General features: G+C 39.6%; 2 protein-coding genes across 10 annotated transcripts in view; one reads left to right on the forward strand and one right to left on the reverse strand.

Moving 5' to 3' along the window:
* CFAP43 (cilia and flagella associated protein 43) overlaps window positions 1-20,080 on the forward strand; it is a 49,396-nt gene extending 29,316 nt beyond the window's left edge. The window contains exons 21-39 of the mRNA XM_054071548.1: window positions 178-303; window positions 753-857; window positions 1,609-1,725; window positions 2,536-2,745; window positions 4,214-4,420; window positions 5,168-5,257; window positions 6,036-6,113; window positions 6,876-7,001; window positions 7,515-7,634; window positions 7,716-7,823; window positions 9,371-9,457; window positions 9,759-9,847; window positions 10,243-10,450; window positions 11,367-11,479; window positions 12,150-12,306; window positions 13,137-13,301; window positions 15,268-15,348; window positions 17,214-17,367; window positions 17,986-20,080. Coding sequence (XP_053927523.1) covers window positions 178-303; window positions 753-857; window positions 1,609-1,725; window positions 2,536-2,745; window positions 4,214-4,420; window positions 5,168-5,257; window positions 6,036-6,113; window positions 6,876-7,001; window positions 7,515-7,634; window positions 7,716-7,823; window positions 9,371-9,457; window positions 9,759-9,847; window positions 10,243-10,450; window positions 11,367-11,479; window positions 12,150-12,306; window positions 13,137-13,301; window positions 15,268-15,348; window positions 17,214-17,367; window positions 17,986-18,143 — 2,499 coding nt within the window. The 3' untranslated portion in view covers window positions 18,144-20,080. The remainder of the gene's footprint in view (window positions 1-177; window positions 304-752; window positions 858-1,608; window positions 1,726-2,535; window positions 2,746-4,213; window positions 4,421-5,167; window positions 5,258-6,035; window positions 6,114-6,875; window positions 7,002-7,514; window positions 7,635-7,715; window positions 7,824-9,370; window positions 9,458-9,758; window positions 9,848-10,242; window positions 10,451-11,366; window positions 11,480-12,149; window positions 12,307-13,136; window positions 13,302-15,267; window positions 15,349-17,213; window positions 17,368-17,985) is intronic.
* Window positions 20,081-20,223: 143 nt separating this feature from the next.
* Window positions 20,224-23,800, reverse strand: SFR1 (SWI5 dependent homologous recombination repair protein 1). 9 transcript variants are annotated; one of them, XM_054072218.1, is made up of 5 exons: window positions 23,507-23,800; window positions 23,333-23,420; window positions 22,471-22,568; window positions 20,900-21,286; window positions 20,224-20,674 (listed from the first exon to the last, which is right to left on the reverse strand). In XM_054072218.1, exons 3-5 carry the CDS (start codon window positions 22,546-22,548, stop codon window positions 20,483-20,485), a joined length of 657 nt encoding a protein of 218 aa, XP_053928193.1. In that variant the 5' UTR covers window positions 22,549-22,568; window positions 23,333-23,420; window positions 23,507-23,800; the 3' UTR covers window positions 20,224-20,482. The 9 variants fall into 9 exon arrangements, with proteins under 9 accessions (XP_053928193.1, XP_053928191.1, XP_053928186.1 ...); XM_054072216.1 differs by having other exon boundaries at window positions 22,471-22,571; XM_054072211.1 differs by having other exon boundaries at window positions 22,471-22,571; window positions 23,287-23,420.
* Between the last annotated feature and the right edge of the window lie 513 nt (window positions 23,801-24,313).

The raw sequence follows: 24,313 nt of genomic DNA on the forward strand, positions 1-24,313 counted from the left end.
TCTCTGTCATTAGATACAGGCAGTACATTCTACCAATTACCAGGAAGCAGTTAAAAGTGGAGGCAATTAAAATAATTTTTTCTGGTACAGAGTTCTATAGTGTTAAAACCAGTGTTTCCTCTACTCACATTCAAATTACTTTTTATTCCTTATACTTATTTTTTTTAAAAAAAACAGATTCAGAAAATGATGCATGAAAATGAACTGGTGCCAGACATTGAGAAACTGGAGCAGCAGGAGTTCAACCTGGATGTAGAAGAACAGGAAAGAGCACAAGCAAAGGCTGAACAAGAAGTGGCCAGGGTATGATAGAATGGGAGGAAGACATTTTAAACCTACCAGTGAAAAGGAGAAGTAGTGATTGAAGAACAGAGGGTGATCTCAAAGTTGTTCCCTGTTGAGGAGCAGGAAAGCTTAAAAGTATTTTAAGTCACTTTTTGAAGTAGGTGAGTCTGCTGATGCAGACATTGCCAGTTGGAATATGATCTACGCCAGAAACTATAAATTTGACACTGTGACCTTGGGCACAGCATTGCTTAAGCTCTGGAATGCTTTTCTTCACATAGAAAATGACACCTTTCAGTAGCAGTAGTGTGCAATATCATTTTTGGAGAAGATAGCTGCAGTAGTCTAAGATTATGAAATATTGGTTATCCATTTAATCTGCCAGGTTTGTTTCAATAACTTGATACAAATTGCCCATATCTTGTTGGTTTGCACATGTTGTTATTTTCTTTTCTGTATCTTGAAAGGCGAGGAAGGAGATTGAAATGGAGAATTTAGCCAACCGCTATTTGAAGGATGTCATCAAACATGAGTGCTGGGATCCAATGTCTGTAAAAGGACGTGCTGTTAAGGTAACCTTCACTTTCTAACTCACTTACTGCAGTAGTTTATTGATTCCTTAAGGTACAGAAACAAAATAAATAGAAGTATAACATACTTCTTATTTGCTTATGGGATGGGGAAAACAATACTTCTTTCCAGGACTCATGCAAATCTTTCATTCTGTTCTTTTTGAGGGAGCCTGGCTGATTTTACCTTTTGAAGTGGATAAGAGTGCTAATAAGCAAATAAGTAACTCCTTAGTTCCTTGATATTAGAGAATATCTTAATGCAGTGTTGCTAAAAGGAGAAGGTAAATGTTATATTTCTGTGTCAGGTCAGTATGACTTGTCAGAATGTAAAGGCAAAATTTGACCCTGATTTTGCCTATTTTAAACAGAGGGAGATTAGTCCAACTGGTGATACTAGATTATCTCAAGAGTGGTTAAAGACCAAGTAATTTTACCAAAAATCTTGTCCTGCTTGTATTCTGTGGCTAAAAAGGCCACAGCCAGAGATTATTTTGAAAAAAAAAAAAAAAAAAAAAAAGCAGCAAATTTTAAACCAACCATTTTCACTACGAAAAAGGCAAGTGTTTTTTTTCTGACCTCTATATTTTTGTTCTATTGTCTATATTAATTGATCATCAATATTATTTCTGATTTCAAGAAGTCTCTATAACTGTTTAGCATTCAGGTGTTGGGCAAATTAATTGATAGATGTGTTCTGAAGAACTTTTTACTTTGGGTTTTTGTTTTTGGGTTTTTTTTAAAAATTGAACAGTGCTTCCATATAACTTCTGAAGTGAAAAATTATCCAATGAAGGAACGTACTGAAGAAGAACTGGAAATTTTGGAGAAAGTTCTCCAGATAAAGAAGCTTGAGACAGCTGATCATAAGGTACAATCCCTTTAAAGTACTACATAAAGGCATTTCAGATCAGAACAGTCTGAGTTGGTGTCTTAGCCCCTTTTTTTTTACATAGATGCATTTCTAGGGTCCATTTTTACTGTAGAAATAATCCCTGCAAAATTTGAAGAGATTCATAAAGATGAAATGTTGTGGGTTTACTTAGAACAAGTGCGTTAGTATTGAAGAATCACAGAAGAGAGGGGGTTGGATAAGCCATTTGGAAGTCATCTTCTCCAACCCACCAAGAACAATTTACTCAGCACCATGTCGAGTCAGGTTTGGAATATCTCCAAGGACGGAAGATTCCATAACCTCTATAGACTACCTTCTCCCGTGTTTGACAACCTTCACAGGAAAGGTGGTTCATTATGTTTAAGTTGGATGTCCTGTATTTTGACGTATAGCCATTTCCTCTTAATCTGTCACTGAGCAGCACTGAGAAGAGTCTGGTTCTGTTGTCCTTACTCCCCAGGTTTTTATATGTGTTATTAAGATCCCCTGAAGCCTTCCCCTTCTTGACGCTAAACAACACCAGCAAACTCAGCTTGTCTTAACATATTAGATGCTTCAAACCCTTAATTTTATTTGTGGCCTATCACTGGGCTTGCTCCAGTATGCCCACGTCTTTCTTGTACTGGGGAACCTACAAATGGACCCAATATTCCATATATGTTCATTTCAATTTGTTTATTTTGATCACTGGGCTTAATTGCAGAATATGATCTCTAGAATTTTTTCATACGTGTGCCACTGGGTTGTATACAAAATTAACACAGTGATCATGTTTGTGATATTCAGGTTCAGAAGAAAAATCTTAAAACTGAGTCTGAGACTGTATTACCTAAGGAGGAACAAGAAAAGACAGAAGAAGTAATGGCTGATAATAGTGCATCTTCCTGCCTGATTGGAAGTCTGAGCTCTCAGTATGGTGGAGATACATCTATCCTGTACCACCAACTGGACTTGCACACCAGGGAGCAGAAAGTCAATCAGATAGTATTATTAAAGGTGATGCCTTCTTAAGTTTGTATTACTGCAGTGGCACTGCTGTATGGTTCAGTTCTCACAGCAGTCACAGACTGTCAGATTTTGGGTGTACTGACTCTGTACAATGAAATGTTGTGCAGGCCTCTGAGTTACTGATAAATGCACATAGTGTAGCGAAGTACCATGTGGATTTGCCAGCTCAGGTGTAGAAGAAAAACATTTTTATGAAACTGGTTACACAATTTGAGAGTATCTGTATTTGCCCTCTGGTGTTTGTATAGCTGACTTGCACATCTCTGCATGCCTGTGAAAACACGACGTCTTTCCATACTATTTGCTGCTGAATGAAAAATCAGCTGGATCCTCTCACCATTTCATTTCTTTACAGTCTTATCAGCCCTTCATTCAGAGTCTTCAGTGTTTCCATTATTTAATATTCATTACTATCAGACTCTCCCTACTCTTACTAGTTTATTAAGTAGTATACATGCTACATAATAGGCTTCTTATGAAGATGATCTGCAAGGGCAGAAGTGGTTAAACAACAGTAAAGCATTGCCTCATCAGAGCTCTTTAAGGCTATAAATGGTAGCAGAGCTCAATGGTTATGCATTGTAATACATAAAATCTAGTAGGTACGCCAGTGTTTAAAGTAGATGGGGAAGAAACACAAGGAGCAGTTTTAGATATAAGTTTGGATGTAACAAGACCCTTCTACTGTATGGCTTTAAAGATGCGTAAAATCTGATGATAGAACTGAAATCCTTTCTATGTTTCATTTTAGTAAATTGATACGGTAGGAGAGAGACATAGTTTTCTCTCAGTATTCTGTTCTGCTTTGTCGAGATCAATTCTGTAGGCTAAAGGAAGAATTTAAGCACTGAGAATATATGATTTTTAAAATCATTGTAAGGTTTCAGTTGTTTTAAAAATATAGTTTCCAATGTTTGTTTGTTTATTTAATGGGCACATTTTTCTTACATATGCCAGTCAGAAACTCACATAAAAGCATTACTGAAACTGCAGGTTGAATCACTTAAAAATCAGGAAAATATGTCCCTAGTGTGTATGTCCCTTAACAGTATGCCCCTTCGCCTGTGATTTATAGTCTCTAGATTTATAGGTCATGTGTTTTTTTCTTTGAAGCCCCTTCTTTCAGCCAAAGAATGCAAAAAATAGCAAATAGAATTTTCTATCCAGTGTTTGCAGCATGCTTCTTTCAGAATCTTTGTCAAATGGCAAATATGTAGAAGAAAAGGAATAAAAATTTCTAAGGGGAAAACCCCCCACGAACAATAATTTGCCCACCTCCACTTAGCAAAGCTTGAACTCTGCATTTATGATTTTCACGAGAGGGCTTTACCAGTTTATCTACCTGTCACACATACAAACACACACATTTATGATTTTGATGACTTGAGGAGTGGTCCCATAATCATGGATGGATGTGACCTGTGCTGTATAGCTGTTTCCCTTTCTGGTATTTCAGGACATCATTTACAAAGTGAAAACTGCTTTTAATAAGGAATTTGATATAGTTGCACGACAAAAGGAGCAGGAGATAGCACGAGTGAAAGAAAGAAACCTGAGAATCCGAGAAATCTTGGAACAACTTGATCTGCAGTTGGAAGTGTGGGAGCCGGCTCTTACAGATGATGAGATACCAGAACGAGCGCTCACAGTCCAGGATTCAGAGGTGTCTGAAAAATGAATCTTTCTCTTTCAATCCCCCAAATATAGTTATTTAATTCTTGTCATTGCCAGACATTGAAAAGTCAAAACCAGATATTTGTGTACTTAAAACCATCTTTTTGTCTCTTTTGCTTCCCTTCCCTCTTTAGAGAGAAAGCTTCTATTAAGTCAATACAAAATGAATAAATATATACAATCTTAATTCATTGCTGACTTTAATTGCCCATTAATTAGGTAGATATTCCACCTGTTACCAACTGTAAGATTCAAACCAGGCTTGCAGGGATTACTTACACAGATAAGGGTTTTTCTGTTTTCTCTGAGCACCATTTTGAATCTAAAGTAGTTTCAGACTAAGTGTGTGAGCACTAAACCGTACTTAGTACTGTAATTATAAATTGAATTGATAATTTATAAAGCAACACTGTGCTTCTTAAACAATATATTCCACCAATCTCATCTGCTCCTTTGGTCAGTCTTCCCCAATTCTCTCTGCTCTCTCACCAGTTTGTGTTATTCCACTGTTAGAAAAGGTATGCATGAAATACAGCTAGTTTCTATTTTAGCATTTTTAAATATAGATTTTGGGGATGTTCAAAAGAACAGTTTCCTCTTGAGGAGTATTATCATAGAGCAGAGATACAAAAGCATCAAGAATTAGTGTTGCACCATCTTTCCAAATGTTCTTAGACTGCATGTGATCACATTTGGAGAGAAGAACCCCGGTATGACACTCATTTTCTTCCTTCAGATTAAAGTTGAAAAATACTTGACTCAAGAAGAGAGAGAGAAAGCAGAAATGCTGGCTAAGCTTGAAATGGAAAGACGCCTTGCTGAGAAGGTACTTAAAGTAGTTTCCTTTTTACTGTGTAAGCCTTTGTCTCTGGTTAGGCTTCCTTAGTTAATGCTGCACTGAAACATTCCAGTAATGTAATATGGGAGAATAAATATTAAATGGTAGGTAATGATGGTGTTTGCCTTTTCCTTCATTTTTTTTGTTTATTTTTATGTTTATAATCATAACTACATTGACCAGCCAGTGAGAAAAGATTTGGTGTTAGGCTCAATATTTTGAAAAAATGGCAATTAAAAATACTATATCAGGTAATTTGGGACTATATAAATTTCTAAATGCACACTGCTGCTCAATAGAGAGCTTTCTGTTTTATGTATGTTTATTAAACTGAGTGACCTCTGTTCTTCAGGGATAAGGCTAGGATATTGTAAGGCTTTTTTCTAGCTTTAAAATGCATCTATGCAGAACCTAAGATGGTTCTGTCCCCAAAAGAGCTACTCAATAAGACAGTGACACTACAGCTTCCTTCATCCTAGCCTGCCAACTGCACAGGAGTAGTCTGTGCCTGTGTATTCTTTCCTAAAATGCCAGAATGGCAGTTTTAGTAAGTTATTTGGTATGTGAACATCTGTCCACCAGAAAAAACTCTGAGACTTTCAGTATATTTCACAGTCATCACCAAGGAACATTAATTTACTAGGGGGACACAGTGTAATTAATTGTACAGACAATCTAGAGGTGAACTACTCTACTATCCCTCTCAAAACTTCCAATTACTACGCATCCTTTTGTAACCAAAAATAATTTTTGTGGTTGTTTGCAGGACAATGAAAGACTGCGTGCTCTTAATGACATGATGGGTGGAGTGCTAGAAGTCAAAAAGGAAGACATCTTGAAGATGGTGAGCTATGTTTATGCCATATCATTCACATAGCTTGTGGGATTTTAGAGGAATTGTGTAATTCAACTAGCAAATATTTCAAACCTAGGTGTAGAAGAAAGTCAGAGACTTGTAGAATTGCATTATACCTACATAGACTCCATAAGAGACCATACTCTGGACTCAAAAGAGAGCACTGTGTTCTAGTGCCTGCAAATGATTTACCCATAACACCTGTCCCTGTCACAGTGGAATACTGCAGGAACATAATCGAGTATTACCATTATAATAACTGGTGGATGAAGGGTCTGTTTCCCATGGCTGTAATCTTTCAGAAAAATACAGTATTTCATTTTAACTCAGCCAATATAGATAGTACAGATTTAGAGAAAGGAACTGAAAAAGGATACAGCAGGCCCAAGCACTTTCCCTGGAATTGATCTGTTTTGGAAAATTAGGACTCCACTTACAAGTATACATTAGCATGGAGTTAGATTTGGGGTTCTGAAACAGAAAACGTGAGATATCTAGTACTGACAGCAGTGTATTTGGGTACAAAATACTTGTATTTTACAAGATCCAGCAGTGAATTCCTATAAGCAATTGAGAGAGAATAGCACATTGTGTATCACCAAAACTACTGTGCAAGTGACAGACCATAATAAGACCTTGCTTACCACTAAGGAATACCTTTCATTCATCCTGAGATATCCTAGAGTTTGTTAGTGTGCAGATGGAGACTTAGTATTGCTTTTGAAACATATTTGTCTTTAATGCTTCCAGGATATTCCTCCACCTCCTTTTCTGTCCAAGCCAGAGCATGTTTGGAATGAAGAAGAAAAGAGAATATTTAGAGAATATGAGATAAAAGTCAAGGAGCTGAACGAAGAAAAAGAGGAATATAGAAGGGTAAATTAGAATGAGAAAAGGAGTGGTTTTGTTCACATGCTCATTACCAAAGCCTCTGCTCTGTCTCAGGAGCTACTTCTAAAAATGAACGACAATACACAGAATAAACCAAGAACAAATGAAGAACAAAGATCATGTGGCATATAAAATATGTCCTAGTTTAGACTGTAAAATAAGACAATCTCTACTTATACCAATTAATACATGCCAAAACCTGTGATAGCTGACAAACAGTAACTTTCCTTCACAAATGTACCTGTATTCCTAAATTTTTTTTTTCAAGTTCCATTCCCAGAGTTGCTGATGCCATACACAAATTATACAACTTTATTTATCCTTCAAAGTGGTGTTTGGACAACATAAATTGGTAGCCTGGCAGCACTCTCCTTCCAAACAAGTAATTTCTGAGACCTTTTGGCTGAAGGATACAATTCCATATTTGCATTCTCCAAAATCTGAGCTTCTTTATTCTTCTAGATGTAATATTGCTGCTCTTGTCCTTCCCTTCCCCAGGCACTGGAAGATGAACTGAAGAAACTTGAAGCTTCCATCCAGGAAACAACACAAAATTTTGATGAGATTGTGTGCAAACTCTCTGAAAGAAAAGTGAAATCAGAGATGGTCATCTACCAGGTATTGCAGAAAACATTAATTTTTCTTCTCTGCCACTGTGCAGCAGGAAAGTTAACATTTTTTAATACAATCATTTCACAGGAAGAACTCAAAATAGTCAATCTTGTTTATGCTTTACTGTTGGATGAAGAGCTGGACTCTAGAAAAGCTGGACTTCATAATTTTCTTGCAAAAAAGGAAAAAGAAAAAGTAAGTAGTCATTTGGAATATTGTTCTTAGGAAAAGTGTAATATTTACAAAATGGTTTCTTGTGAAGACTGCTCTTTCCAAATAAAAATTTTACGGTAGATTATTTTCTCACAATTTACGGGGTCACTGATTTATTTTTCAACTTGTACAGGTGACATACATTATAAATACATACGTTTTTTAATAGATATACTCATTTGGTTTCGCCTGGAGTTCTTTGGTAAAAATCCATACATTCAGAAGGGCATGCTGCTAATGGTTGTTATGTATAGTATTTTTTAGTACCCAGTGTCAAGCTGGAAGCACCAATTATGATGCTTTTATGACAGGAAGATGTACAAAAGAATATGTAATGCCATCACATTTTTCACTGAGGCGTCTCGTGTAGGCCAGGGCCATGCTGAGTGGTGTTTGCCAGTTCAAGGCGTAGACAGAGTTGGCCTTTGAGTATCTGATTATGCAAGCAAAACATACATACCCTAGAGTACAAAGTGTTTATAGTCTTATTGACCAATTTAGTCTCCTGAAGAGCTAACCCATGCCTGCCAAACCGTATATCAGTCAACAGAGGACTGGAGAGCATAAGTAGTAGATTTGGATTTGAATACAAGTGCTTACTGCCTACAGTAATAATTCTGAGTGACAGTTCTAGTTCCTGTGTCCTGCCAATACTTATTTGACTCAGGCAGTCTAAGTGGTGGCAGTCTCCAGGTTGGTTCTTGTTCTTGGACCAGTATTGCCTCATATGCCCACTTTGTCTTTGTGGAGCCGTTCCTGAGCCCACAGATAACACACTAATGCCTCTCCATGTCAGATCTCCTGCTTGGCCTGTTCCGACCTCTGTGTTTGGAGCTGCAAGCTACCATTTGTACGTGAGCTACCAGGAGTGGTTCCAATATAGGCATCTAGCCCCTACCACTGAACAGGCTGAACTAGATTTAAAATTATCTAAGGCTAAGTTATACAAACTTGCATTTTTCAAAATATATTTTAAAAAAAAATCTAACTATTCCCATAGGTAGATCTTTTGGTCCATGCAAACTGTGAAATACAGGAGAGTGATCTTCCCAGCAGAGCATAGACATTTAACAGCCTCAATAAAACAGATGAGCGTAGTATCCTGACACTTAGCAGAACTAAGTTATGACAAAAGGGAAGCTGCGTTCTACAATGAAAATTCTCCACTGAACAGCATTTGTGATTTTTTTGACTGGTTTTACCTGTGATGATGTGAAAGGAAAAGGAAATCTTTGTGCAAGTGAAAACAAGTATCAGCATAGGTCTTTACATTCAGAGTTTAATAAGAAGACCTGTAAGCATTTGTATAAGATATTTCTTCCACAATTTCTTACTGTCTTAAGCAGCAGACTAATTCAATTTCACACCTGCTCACCTATTAGTAGTATCTACAAGTAACCTGCAGAAGAAGGTATTATCTTGTTAGTGAAAATAGCTCACAAGTGTCAGCTTCATCAGTGTAAAGGAATGGCTGTTCAGTGCTTCTGCTGGCTGAGTTTCATTCCTGAAATTTTTTGGTTTTGCTATAGGTCAAGACTATGAAAATACTCCAGACTACAAAAAATAAAATTGAGGCTTACATAGACACCTATGAAAGTGCAATAGTTGAAGAGAAGGTGAGACTCTTGACAAACACAAAGAGGTTCACAATTTAAAAAGTTAATGCTGTGTCTGGATAATGAGAAGAATGTACTTCGCTGTAAGCATGGGATGAGTTCTGCTCAACTTGCTGATCATGGAAATTCAGCAGTAAAGGAGAGTATATGCATAGAAGAATTAATGAAGTATCCCAGATTCCTGTGATGCTTGAGAGTGCTTGGAAGAGCACCAGGTTCTGTATTTCTAAGGTATGAGCAGGTTGATGCTTTTTTAAAAATAACATTTTGGTAACAAGAAAGCTTTCTGTTTCCCTCCTAGAAACTGGAATGCGGTTTTACAAAGGAGTTTGCTGACCTACCTGCTCATCTCCTTAATGAACTTGCCCAACTTTACAAACAACGACCAGAGTAAGATCCCCGATTCCATCTGTTTAAATATTGGTATTTCTTGGGAGTCAAGAATGAGAATGCTATTTATTTCAATGGTCAAAATTATTTTGATGATCAGTGGGCTGCCTGCTTTTTATTGGCTATTGAACAATGGTTGATTTCCTATCATACTAATGGTTGCTTTTTTGAGTACTTACATTTCCTCATTCACCCCACACAATCTATTTTAAATGCAACATTAATAACCATCAGGTTTCAAAAATATATATTCTTCTTTTGTGTAAGATGCAGTCCTACGTATTTGCTCTTTGCTAGAGACTTGAGAGAATGAAATGTTTGTAGTTGTTTTTGCACTTATTTTGTGCAAGAGATAATAAAAAGTAAACACTTTATGTATTCTCTATGTGCACTAGGGCCCCAAGGACAGAAGTGGTCTTTGACACTGCTAACCCGTATGGCAATTGTTCAGGCTCAGCTGAAGATTACCAAGGTGCACGTACACTTTTAGGGAAATCCATGGATCAACTGGATAGTCTGGAGCACATGCCTAATGGCTTAGACCCATCTATATGGGAACGTTTTTGTCTAGCTAGACGAAATAAAGTGGAAACTGAGGAGCTGGTATGTAAAATTCTTTATTTTTCCAGTATACTTCTTGATATTTTGGGGTCTGAAACTTCTATCAGTTTCAGTATCTATAACGTCAAGGTAATGGCGAAACAACAATGCAGCACACACACAAGCTGCGTTTGAATTTGAAGGTTGCTTCTGGACACATTCAGTTCAGAATAATAGAAATGCTATAAAGGGAAATGGGCTCTAGTTCTCTTTCACAGGAAAAATTAGCACATTAATGTGAATGGATTTTATCGGAATTATTGTGACCCTGGTATGGTTTCATTACCAAAAAAAAAAAAAAAAAAAAAATTAAGGTGTTGGATTTTCATCATCTGTTGGAGTTGTTCTCTCCTTTTAGCAGTCTACATTTGCAGCAATGCATTCCTATATTGTTTTAGAATGTCAAGAGCAATTCCTAACCGAAGGTGTTGGTGGAAAGTTCTAGCAAACTGTTTGTTCAGCTTAAAAGCATGAAGGTATAAATCTGAATTTTCCAGAGACAGAGATTCATGAGCTTTGACCAAAAGAAAAGGAAATACGATTTCCTTTCATGTGAATAAAATATGCATAAATGAATAAATTCTTTTCTGAGCAGTGTATAAAGATGCCCCATCTCTGGAAACATTCAAGGTCAAGTTGGATGGGACTCTGAGCAACCTGATTGACTTGAAGATGTATATGTTCACTGCAGAGGGGCTGGACTAGACAATCTTCATGGTCCCTTCCAGTGTAACCATTCTATGATTCTATGATTGTAACCTCTTTGTCCATGTGCTCAGCTGAGATTCTCAAAATACCAGGCTGCATATTTATACATATGTTTGTCTTAAGAATCAGTCTTCTCTGTTCTTGAAGAGGCTTTCCCTGCCATACTGACAAAGTTGAAAAAGTTCAGAATGTCACAATATTGCTTGCTTAGGTGAAACAGAAAGCCCTAACGCTGGCAGAGATGCAGGCCTTTCTCCAGAGAAGAATGGATGACAATGAGAAGATTAAGTCAGAACTAGAAGGCATTTACCAAGAACTTAGATGGTAATTTTTTTCCTTTTCCTATATTCAGCTCTAATACTCCACCAACACAGAACTGAAAGGTACATACAATATTATGCAGCAGTGTTCTCCAACACTTTTCTCTAGGATCCATCCTAGAGACCTACGATATTTCTGAAATGAGGTGTGATTGCAGCACAGGTGAGCTGGCCAAAGCAGTCTTAATCTACCATCTTAAATAACAACATCAGTAAAGACAGCAGCATGGTCTTCACGGCAAACCCACTGCCCTAAAGGCTCCATTATATAGTGAATCCCCCAAAGCCTTCAAGGCCATATCTGTGCTAGCTAGCGCAGTGAAGTGTCCCTCATGTATTCCTAAGATCACTGTATAGTGAAAAGAAAAAGGGTGCTAGCTGGAGTCTTTGCCATATCCTTTTCAGTTGTTGTTAAAACTTCTGTTCAGGAAGGACACCTCTCAGAACATGAGCTAAAGTATGTCAAACTGAATCTAGTGATTGAAAACTTCATGTATGGAAATAAGTGGCAAATTCTGTAGTCACTTTGGGCACAAGTAGAAGACAGGCTGTCAAAGAGTAACCCCTACATGAAAATACCATTTACCAGTAATAAATAAAAACATTCTGAGAATCATAGGAGGATTTATGTAAACCTGTTGAAATTATTAACTTCTTGTTTTCTGCCATTTTAGGGTGCAGGAGGAGAAGATGAAATTTCAATGGAATTTAACCATCCAGTTTTTGCTAAAGCAAGGACAGGTGGAATTGGAAAGTACTGGGATCCCAGAGTACAGTGATGCCATTCTCATTAATAGGAGTGTTGTTGAAGAATTGAATTGCTCTATCATGGTAATTTACATTATCTGAAGGAAATCTAAGCTTTTTAAACTAATGTATTGTCCTTCAGGGGCTCTGCTTTTTCTCCAGGTTGACATCTAGTTTCAATTCATTACTACACGCCAGGAGGCTCAATTGTAATCTAGAAGCTATTAAGGATTCAGTAATGTCTCTTATCATGATGTACAGATTGCAATATAGATTGCTTTCTTGATGTTTGATCAATACAATTCAGACCTATAAAATGGCAACAGTTTTTAGACACACCATCACTTAAACACATGCTGTAAATAGAAAATGCTAATCCAGTCTGAAAATTCCCTCAAGGCAAAGGTATAGTTAAGAAGCATTTGAACAGTAGTTACACTAAGATTTAAAAAAATAATACACTATTTTATGTAAGGTGAAGTTGGTGATCCTACATAAAACAGTTCTTCATACTCTTATTAAAGGTTCTTTTCTTAGGCATTCTAGCTGTACAAAAACTGCTTGTTACTGCTACTGCACAAAGCCTTCAGTAATGATTGCAGAATACGTTATACAGAACTGATTTGTCTTCTGTAGAGTTAAAATGCCTTCACATTCTTAGAAAAGACAGAAAGGTGGGGAGAGAGGTTAGCTGTAATTTTCTTCATCTCCTCTGATCAAAGGCTGTGGCACAGAGCATAAAAGGGAACAAAATTCCACAAAAGATAAACATCTGGAGCAAAGTCTGGAAAGAGACTACAGTATAGCATATTTTTCTTACTAAAATTATAACTTAGGAAGCTTGTCCAACTTGTTGCAAATAATTATTCCATAATCTGTAAAATATGTTAATGAAGATTAATCTATTTTTTCAGGCTCAAGGAGGAAAAAAAATTGCTAGCATGCTGGAATGTAAAGACTTCTCTAAAGGGATATTTCATCTGGAATGGGAGCACAAGAAAATGAGAATGCAGATAGAAGATCTGGAACAGAAGGCTCGGGATATAGCAACACTACCTATTTCAAAAGACTGCCAGCTGGTGAGTTACTTTCTCTATATTTTGACCACAGAAAATTTTGCTGGCTATACCTATAAGTCTCTTACTACTGTGGAGAAACCTAATGCCCAATAAGTCAACAATTCAGCTTTCAAAGTAAAGTTTTACTCTTGAGATTGATCAGTTATGAAGTTGTTTGGAATGTTCGGGTGTAAACAAAGGCAAAATTAGCCCTAACTCTCACTGTTACAAAATTGGCACTGAGAATAAGGAATGAGAATTTTGCAGCCTCAAGGCACAGATCCTATAAATAAAACACTATCACTTCCTTTAAAGTGAAAGGTCTGAGGTGTCTCCATCTAATACCTCACAGATATAACGTAACAGTTGCCCAGTAAGCAAAGACTGAGAGTTCCTACAAGAGCCTCACTGAGCCCCACTCGCTGCCATTTGTTGGCAGAATGATCAGGAATTGTTTGACTTGCCTGGCAGGCAAAAGGGAGCATCTGGGCAGTAAGTCAGCACCCACATAGCTTTGAACAAGCCCAGCTGGAGGCCAAAAAAAATGTAGGAAAAAGTTTTGGGAGAGAGCCAAGGATATCACTGGGAGAAGAGAGGAGGAAATAGAGAGCTTGTAGGGGAAGCCTGGGCGTATTGCAGTATGCAGGATATAGAGGACTGTGAGGAAAGCTGATGGTTTTGGTGCAATGATGTGAGGGGCATAAAAGTTTGGACTAGGGGGTGTTGGAGGGTAGGCTATGGATATTGCAGTGGAGAGAGCTATAAAGCACAGAGAAAATGAAGAATGTTGGAGAGTAGGTAAGGATATTGTAATTTAATCAAAAGATTAAAATAAAATCCCAAACACCTGTTTTAGTCAGGCTTCATTTTGCTGCTCTCCAAGCTGCTTGTTCACTCCTGAATCAGAGCCAAGGGACGTCTGTAACTGACACCCACAAAACAGCTTTCCAAAGAGGTGATGTGACAATACACTGAAAAGTTCTTGTAGCAAATTAGTCACCAGTGTTACTGTTATGTGTTAGCTTTTAAACTTCATTTAAACTGATGAACAGAACTGTTGCCCTTTGGAGAGTTAGACTTGCCTGCAGCAAAGGCACATACCAGTTTAATCAGAATTTGAATGCTCTGAGGGGCTTGACTTTACTTCACACTTTGAGTTAAAATGTAGGGTTAGCAGGAAAGACAAGGCAATAGAGACCCCAACAACAGGAAAAGAAAGAAAGATGCCTTATATAAAGGGGGGCAGAGTGGGACAAAGACCTGAGACCACTTGGAATGAGGACTATTAGTGAAGCAGTGAGTGAAAGCAGTTTGGTGCTGAAGGTGTGCTGGGTCTTTCCTGTTTCTCCTCTTCTGACCAGAGCAGTTCACAAAATTTTACCTGTCACTTCAGTGGGACAGTACCCTGAAAGGATAGATCTACATCTACAAAAACCTGTTTACTGCCCATTATGGGTCACACAGGCTGTTTTATCCTTTGTCATTTGATAATTGGATATTTGAGTAGCAGTGTGCTGAAGAAAAGCATCTAAATAACTTCTGTGCAACCTGAATTACTATGCAGATACAAGAGCAATAAAAGAAGTAAGAACTACGGGGAAACCACTCAACAGAAAACAATCACTTTCCTCTCTGATCTAAAGACAGACTGTATAGCACCTTGGCCTCCAGCTGTGTTAGCTTAGACTACCTTATAAGCAAAAGTGTAGCTGGGGCTTTTTGATAAAGCCACAACAAATTTGCTTGGTCTCAGTTTCCATTAACACATAATAGATAACATTCTTTTTAACAGCTATACAGTCTAATAGTCACATGGCATCCAAGAATATCTTTACCATTTCCATTTATGATCATTAGTAAGCCTTTCCAATGTGCAGAATTCTAGTTTTTTGAGTTTTGCATTGTATGATTGTCTTTACAAAAGTGTGAAATAGTTAAGAACAGACAGGCTTAATGAGATGGTTTCTTTCTGCTTTTAATTCTTCAGTTCCTAAGTGTGCAGAACTACGACACCCACATCACCCACCAGATTTCAGTGATGGAGCAGAGTCTTGGCATCCTGGATAAGGTAAATCCTAAGAGAACCACCACATCTAAGAGATGCATTCTTAGTTTAAATGCAAGTCCTCTCCTTCATTAGGAAGAGGTGTTTGTAAGAAATAACTGCAACTGATACAAGCATAATAAGTCTTCAGCTAACTCAAGGACTGCTGGAGCATAGCCAGAACAGCACATACAGGTGAATATATATCATATATATCATAGAATCATAGAATCATAGAATGGTTTGGGTTGGAAAGGACCTTAAAGATCATCCAGGTCCAACTCCCTGTTGGGCAGGGACACCTCCCACTACATTAGGCTGCTCAAGGCCCTGTCCAGCCTGGCCTTGAATGCCTCCAGGGATGGGGCAGTCACAGCTTCCCTGGGCAACCTGTTCCAGTGCCTCACCACTCTCATGGTGAAGAAATTCTTCTTATGTCTAGTCTAAATCTGCCCCTCTCCAGTTTATACACATTGCCCCTCATCCTATCAGCACAAGTCCCTCCCCAGATTTCTTGTAGCCCCATCAGGTACTGGAAGGTCGCTATAAGATCTCCTCAGAGCCTTCTCTTCTTCAGGCTGAACAAGGCCAACTCTCTCAGCCTGTCTTTGTATGGGAGGTGCTCCAGCGCTCTGATCATCTCTGTGGCCTCCTCTAGACCCATTCCAACAGTTCCATATCCTTCTTATGTTGAGAATTCCAGAATGGGACACAGTACTCCAGAGGAGGTCTCACAAGAGAGGAATAGAGGGGCAGAATCACTTCCCTTGACCTGCTGGCCACACTTCTTTTGATGCTGCCCAGGATACGGTTGGCCTTCTGGGCTGTGAGCACACGTTGTCGGCTCAGGTCAGGCTTCTCATTGACCAACACCCCCAAGTCCTTGTCTGCAGGGCCTCTCTTAATCACATCATTTCCCATCGTGTACTGAAAACAGGGATTGCCCTGCCCCAGGTGTAGGACCTTCCATTTGGCCTTGTTGAGCCTCATGAAGTTCGCACAGGTCCACTTTTGCAGTCTGTCCAGGTATTTATTCATTAACAATAGGCTTTCAATAGTTTCTTCAGCTTGTGCTGAGCTGTCTACAGCAGCAGTTCTCTAGAGTCTTTGGAAGTAGTCAGCATTCATTGACGACTGCATAGATCAAGCCTATGGAGAGAAATCTACTTGCTTTGTTACTGGAGTTAAATGCTTTCCTTCCTGAACATCTGAATTCAGATCTGCTTAACACTTTTTGCACTGCATTGCCTATAAAAGTCACTCTTCCATTTCTAATGAATCATTCTTCCAAATCTTCACTCCTTACTGTTTCTCTCCAGGAGTGCCAGCCTGTTCATAGTATCACTGCCCCTGTTTTCAAAATAACAGACACAATCTGATTTGCTGGCTCTTTCATCTATTTCAATATTCAAACGACGATTATCCTTGATTTTACGTGATTCCACTGGATTTTCTCCAGGTTGCTCTAGCTGGCATCAGCCTCCTCATCCTCCTAAAGCCTCAGTATTTGTCTTATCCCCTTAGCGCCCATCTGACAGCTTCAGCACAACAATCCTTTCTTCAGCAGCTCTTAGCAGCCAAGAGAGTGTTCTCAACTCACGCATTCCATTGACTTCCTTTGCTCCCTTTGCCTTTCAAGTTTTATGTTTACTATCTCTCTCCCTGACCTCTTTGTTCCTTGTCTGTTCCTTAATCAGAACTTCATAAAGCATACTGAAATGTGTGTGAAAGACATCATACAAAGTAAAGCCAAAATGTGCTGCTAGTTACATCAAAATACATGAAAGTTTATTCAGGGACAAGGCAGTCCTTAAGATCATCGGTTTCCATCATAAGTATGTCTTTTGTATAATCTCATATGTTTTCTTTATTCATTTGGGAACGGACAGCTGCACAAGAAAAATGTGAAGAAACATCGGAAAAGAATTAAAGAGTTGGAGAAGTGTATCAGTTTAAAAGAGCAAGCAAACCACAAGCTCAGCCTGGAGCTGAGAGAAATGCTTGTCTCTGTGTCAGAGAGGAGGCACATCTTTAAGGCAGCCGGTGAGTCACAGTAATACACTATAAGTTACAAGCAAAGAATATTCAGAAGATATTGCCAAGGCCAGATGGTCCTGACCTCCATTAGCATCAGCTAAGGGGCAAGGAGCACCTATTTATTACTGTATGTGCACTATTAGTAGTGCTTTTTCTACCACAATTTAACATTGTTTACTTAAGAGCATACCTAGAGATCGTTGCCCTTGTAACCAAAGTTAATTGACTAAATTGCTGAAACTATTTAAGTCAAAATGTTATAGTCATTAATACCTTCAGCAGTCAACATGCCGTCATTCTTTCACTTCTTTCCACCTATTCAAGGGAACAGAGGAAATAACGTAAAGGGTATTCACCACTGGTAAAACTGTAGAGATCTTTCCAGTAGCAAAAGATTTTCAAAACTGTGGGTACTTACTTGAAACTAAAGGAAGATTTCCCAGTGCTTTTTGAATTTTTCAGCTTTATTCAGAACTGTAAACTCTTCAGCCCAACTGTGAGCCTCTTTTAAAATGCTTGCTTATTTTATACAAAGCTTGGAATAACCACAGGACAGGGCCATCTGAGTACAGACTATACATCACCTACAAGTACAGGCTAACCCTTAGATTTTGTTTTATGCAGACACACAGCATGTTTCTAACGAGATTGCAAAGCAGCGCTACCAGGAGATTTTGAAGCAGAAACACCTACGGGATCTTGTAAAGGAACAGGAAGAACAGTTTGAAATTCTTCAGGCAGAAGCAGAAAGACTGAGATTAAGAGCATTTCCTATCCTTTAGTAATCAAAGTCCGTGTAGATGTATAATACCATGGTCTTGTCTGAGAAAAAGAACTTGGATGTATACCTTTTCTCCCTGAACTTTTCTTTCAGTTTGTTAACTTCAGTTTGAGAGATAGCTGTTTGTCCATTTTGTTCAATTTATACCTAGTTTTATCCCCATTATACTTCAGCTCATGAGATTTATTTCTGCTTTTTGATTTTGTAAACCACATTGCTCATTACAGTAAACAAATGGTGCAAGAAATTGTAGACGGATACAAGAACAGGTGAGGTGTACTTGTACATCCTTAGCCTGCAACTTGCAACTGTAGACATTTTGAAGGCAAAATACTGCAAGAGAACTATGAAATTTCATCTGCTTCAATTCACATCTGTGACTTTGACTTGATTTTGCTTTTTAAATATGTTTACACCTGTGATGGCACAGTTGTACTTTGCTGAGATGAAGGTATGTTTCAGCATGACCAGGTGTGTGCTACCTGGCTCAGTCCCAAGAGCTGCAGTGGTGTGATAGAAATTTCCCACAGCCAGCAGCAGCTGTGATTGCTGCCACTGACAGAATCACAAGAAAACCAGGTTTGGAATCATCTGGCCTCCTGAAATAGCTGCAGCTATCTCCCACCCCTTTGCATTGATAGGCAGGTTCTTCTCCTGCCAGATCTCTCCAAGACAGCTAAGATAAAGAACCTTTGATAGAATTAACTACTGCTGGAGACTAAGCAGGCATTCTGACCAGTATTTATTTCCCTCATCCCTGTTTGTCGAATCTTCTTCTTTCATGAATTCATATGAAATCTAAACTTGGTCCATTTTGTGAGCATCAATATCTTTGATACCTCAGTTTAACAAAATTTTACACTCGTAAGAACTGCTTCTGTTGTGATTTTGTACCCTGCCTCCTTTTTTTGCTTTATCATCTTCAACTGGGGCCTGTGAGGATACTAATTACACCTCTATTCTTGCATAAAGCTTTTTTTCTTCCTGCTGAAACTTCCCTAGAAGTAACAGAGTTCCGAGTTTGCAAAGGATTTCAGGGAAGAGAACCACCCCCTTCACCAGGCACCATCATCTTTTTTCATTAATATAAAAAGGCAGAAGAAATAGTGTCTTAATACTCAAAATGCAATTAGCAATTCAAGCTGTTCTTAATTAATTACCTCTGGACACCAGCAGTTAGTATTCTAACAAGCAAGTAAGGGGTACAGGTTTAAGTCTAGCATTGATAGGGCTCATGAGAAAGGTCTGTATGATCTTGGATTTTCTTTCCCTTGACATATGTAAGAAATGACTCCCTTAAAGAAATATGAAATGGCACCTGTTCACAAAACAGTTAAGGTACAACAATAAGGAATGTGAGCAGATGTAGAACAATAGTCATAGCAGAGAGGGTTGCAGAGTAGTTAAGACTTACATATTTCTACTATTGACAAGCCATGATTTTAAGAATAAAACCAGACAGAAGTCACCACACTCTCTGCACAGACCATGAGGAGAAAATAAGCAATTTCGAGTTTAGTAAAAAAGAAAAAGACAACATTGATTGGGGGACAATTGAAATGCTGAAGCTTTAGTCAGCTTTATGATCCTGTATTCGAAGCACTCCCATTAGATGAGGCCTTGCTTTTCGTATTTATTTGAAGACAGAAAGCACTTTGGCTCTCACATGAAGTAGTAGACAGATGTTGGCTGCAATTTTCTTGCCTTCCATTCTGTTACCCGAGGCTGTGGCAGAAAAGCATTTGCTTGAGCGCGCGCTTCCCTGGAGACGCTGTCTGGACCAGGACCTGAATACAAGTGCATTCTGGCATATTTCCCTCCATAATAATTAAAGCTATTCAGAACATCTCATTGCAGCTTCAGAATATTAACATGAAAATTAGTTATCTTTATGTAACTAGCAAAATGCTGTCATTAACTGGCTGGCAGCAGGAAGGCAGTTGTAAAATAGGGATGTATCTATGAACAAAGAACTGAACTCTTCCGTATGTGAACATCAACAGAAATTACAAAATAATGAACTCAGTTAAGACAAGTAACCATGCAAAGACTAATTAAAGAATGGACTGCCTTCTACCAGGTAAAGTATAACTTGATTTAATTTTATTTTTATTAAATAACTATTTTCCAGGTTCTTTCCTGTTAAGTAATGCCTTTTACAGTGCCTACTGTATCCAAGTACCTCTCTTTACACATATCTCCTGAGAAAACCTCCTAACCTCCAAGCATAAAGTCCTGAAGTCTGCTGTCTGATCAACACTTCTTAAATGATCAGAATCCATTCAGTCAGTGTTCTCTGCTTACGCGTGTATGTGTAATTGAAAGCTTTGCACCTGTAGATTATGCATCTACAAAATCTTCTTCTGTTCTGCTGTAGTGCAATAACTGGTCTTCTAATCCAAAAGTATCAATCAGCTGAGTGAGACTCACTTTCTTGCCATCTGTAGAAAAGGCTGACTGTAGCTCATACAGCATCGCCTGGGTACTGCTTCTCCATTTCACTATCAAAGCCTGCAGTTCAGACAGGTTGTTCTGAAATTGAGACAAAAAAAATTGTCACTTGCTGACACGTGGGGTTTTTTGATGCCCTGCGGATGTATTTTTTTTTATGAAATACCTTAACACAAGCAACACACAAACACCACACACACAAAAAAGTGCACAAGTATTATTGCTTAAATCAATAAATGATTAGAAACACTATGAATTCAACTTCAAAGAATGCCTTAAAAGTGTTTTTTCAGAGGTTTGCCTCACCTTTGATCGATACATCTTAACCAGTTTGAGCCTTCGAAGTAGTTCTTCCTTCTCCTGCACTTGTTTCACCAGTCTCGCTTTTTCTTCCAAGGGATGCCGCTGGCTGAGGTCAGTCTGTGGCACATGGGAATTCTCTGCCAATCCACAGAGCTCACTTTCCTGCAGGGGGCTTTTGAAACATGTATGTCCAGTGCCGTTTCTTTCCAGGTTTTCAGAACTATCTTGTACTCTGGAACATTCAGTACTTGTCTTTGGCACACACCCTTTGTTGGCATCAGCACCGTCTTTTTCTTCAGTGTCTATTTTGAGGTGCTTTGCCACTGTAAAATTAGCATTAAATGAACGTCTTGTTTTCCTTAATCGTTCCCTCAGAGCTGCGCTCATTGGCTAAAAAAATAAACAAGAGAACAACAAAAAAAAAACCCAGATGGATTGCAATAATTTAATCTTTTGATCAAATTTCAAAGAACTGTTTACTTTGGTTATTATTTACATAGAACATTTCATATTGTAAAGATATTTCAAAGCAGACTCCCTAATTCTCACTATAGCTTTTGCAAACAAAAAGTTACCTTCATCCTTTCACATGTGTTTGCACACACAGCTGCAAGCTATGGAAAGATGTACCTATGTATTTTCTAGGAGCAACTCCTGTATTCCACTGAGACAAACCTACTCATCTAGTTGCCGTGCAGAAGATGCACAGCATACTTGAACTTGGCTAATTTTATTCCATCAAGTTCAATTTTCCCCTCCAGTTAATGGAAGTGAGGGTTTGGTTTTTTGCTGTTCCATCCCACCAGACATACATGCTTTCTGTGTTAGAACAGGTATAAAACATCTGTATTCTACTTGAGAGTATTAGAAATTATCTGCACAAGTTGGACTCATTCATGCTCTGAGATCCTTCACTGATAAGCATCTAAAAAGTGATTCTTTTTCTTCAGAAGAAGTTAATAATGTTTTTCTTAAATGATTTCTGTCTAACTATTTACCTGTGAAAATATACTAAAATATGGGAGAGAGGGACTAGGTTAAGGAACACTTGCAAAGCAGCCCTAGTCCTATCAAGCGTGGGTCCAGATGCCGAGTGTGACAGCATCACCATAACGTGAGTTAGAGGGGACACCAAAGCAGAGCTCAGCATTATGGAGAACATTCAAACTGACAGCAGTGTGCTTTGCTCCCATGCAAGCAAAATCTTGGAAAGTCATTCTGCATACACAGCAACACAGAAAACTAGGATCACAGAAAACCGAAGATGACAGCTTAAAAAAAACCAAACAACAACAAAACCTACCACAAACCCCAAATAGTATTTAAATTTTTGTATGGCATTTAGTTTACACTAGTCCGTCAGTTTGCTCTGAGTACGCAGGTGTTTGCTGTGAATACAAAGTATACCAAGAACATTCCTTACCTGAACAGCTTTGTGGCTATGGGTATAAGCTACCTATCTTTAGCCTTTCAGCAAACAGCAACTCAGTGACTTCCAACTAGTTGATGATTTCACAAGCATTTTTGTTACTTTGAAGAGTCACATTATTGGAAAAGCAAGTAAGTTTTCATACCTGTTTCCCTGAACTTGTCCCCTGTGGAGCTGGTGTCCCAGAATTCTTTGGAGTATGGCACAAAGATGGTTCTTCCATCCTGAGATGGATAGCAGTTGCTGCTAAAAGACAGAATTAATTATATATGGTGCCATTTTTACCCAATCATAATGAACTCTGTGGTTGCAGAAATGAGTAAACAGGTCTGGTAAGAAGTGCTAAGGCTTAATTCTAATTAGTAAGTTAAAAAAAAAAAAAAAAAAGACATATTCATAAGTTCCACAACTGTTTTGTGTGGTAAGTAGCATCCTGCTTTGTGAAAGGAGGAATGACACTGCTAAGTGGCACAAAGCATCTTACTATGATTTTGGGGTATTATTTTTTCCCCTCAAATCTTTCAAGACAACTTATAAAGCAATCAAACCCATTACAATATGCCTGTAAATCCAAGGTCATATCCTGCAACACTGAACTCACTAAAAAAAGTTCACTCCAAACCAACTGTATTTTCTGAACGACGTCCACAGCTTCCCTGGGCAACCTGTGCCAGTGCCTCACCACTCTCATATTGAGGACATTCCACTTACGTTTAAATCTGCCCCTCTCCAGTTTACACCCGTTCCCCCTAGTCCTATTCCCACAAGCCTTTACGAAGCCTCTCCAGCCTTCCTGTAGGGCCCCTTCAGGTACTGGAATGTACAAGGTCTCAGAGCCTTCTCTCCTCCAGGCTGAACAACACCTCTCTCAGCCTGTCCTCACAGGGAAGGTGCTCCAGCCCTCTGATAATCTTTGCAGCCCTCCTCTGGACCCGTTCCAACAGCTGCATATCCTTCTTACGTTGAGGATTCCAGAACTGGACACAATACTCCAGATGAGGTCTCACCAGAGAGGAACAGCAGGGCAGGAGGCCCGTATTCAATCTGATCTGCGCTGAACAGGAGGCGTTGTCCTCTTCAAAGAGGCAACAATGTCTGGAAAACACCGTTTTAAAGAAAACACTCAGAGGGACATCCTGCCTACCTTTCAAAGAACCACAACTGCTGAGACGAAACTTAACTGTAGCTTAGATCGAAACACTCCGCTTCGCAATATCCCATTTTACGGAGTTTCAAAGTATTCCACGCATGGCATCGCTCTCACGCGCCCAGGGACGGGTACTGCCCGCAGTGCCGACACGCTTCAGCCCTCTCCGGGTGCCCCTTCGAGGCGACGGGCCCGGGGGCCGCGGAGGGGGTTGGGGACAGGGTCAGCCCTGCGCTCCCACCTGCCCCCGGCGCCGCGGCGAGCAGTGCCCGCTCCCCTCGCGCGGCGGAAGGAGCATAGCGCGCGCGCCCTGGCATTAAATCTCCCGCTTCCGGAGAGGGGCGGGGCGAGCGTGCGGAAGGAGCGAAGGGGCGTGGCTAATTGAACGAGGGGCGGGGATAAAGGGGCGGGGTTAAAACTAGCTGAGGGGGCGAGAGGCGGGACAAGGGCGGGAAAGGAGCGAAGGGGCGGGGCGGGGCGAGGCGAGGCGAAAACGGGGAAGTAGCGAAGGGGCAGGGCAAAGGGTTGGGGTGGTTGGGAGAAAGGGCCGGGCGATAGCGTCGAATAAATGAGTAGGCGGGGGTAAGGAAGAGAGAGGCGGGGCCAAGAGGCGGGGAAGTAGGAAAAGGGCAGGGCTAAGGGGCGAGGGGCGGGCCTAAGAGGACGAGGGGCGGGGCTACTAGGAGGAGGGGCGGGGCTAAGGGGGCGACGGGCGGGGTGAAGAGGCGACAGGCGGGGTGAAAGGGCGAGAGAGGGGAGGTCGCGAAAGCGGTCGGGGCTAAGGGGGCAGGGCGAGATCGCGGAAGGCGCGGGGGGGCGGAGCGAAGGGGGGCCGTGGTTG

This window comes from Cuculus canorus, chromosome 7 (assembly GCF_017976375.1).
Source record: "Cuculus canorus isolate bCucCan1 chromosome 7, bCucCan1.pri, whole genome shotgun sequence".
NCBI classification, from domain to species: Eukaryota; Metazoa; Chordata; class Aves; order Cuculiformes; family Cuculidae; genus Cuculus; species Cuculus canorus.

Excerpts from the sequence above, each read along its gene's own strand:
- SFR1 (XM_054072218.1), bottom strand. The coding sequence starts at position 22,548 with ATGGAAGAACCATCTTTGTGCCATACTCCAAAGAATTCTGGGACACCA. Across the intron at positions 21,287-22,470 it reads GGACAAGTTCAGGGAAACAG|CCAATGAGCGCAGCTCTGAG; the intron begins GTATGAAAACTT and ends TTATTTTTTTAG. Across the intron at positions 20,675-20,899 it reads TTAAGATGTATCGATCAAAG|AACAACCTGTCTGAACTGCA; the intron begins GTGAGGCAAACC and ends TCTCAATTTCAG.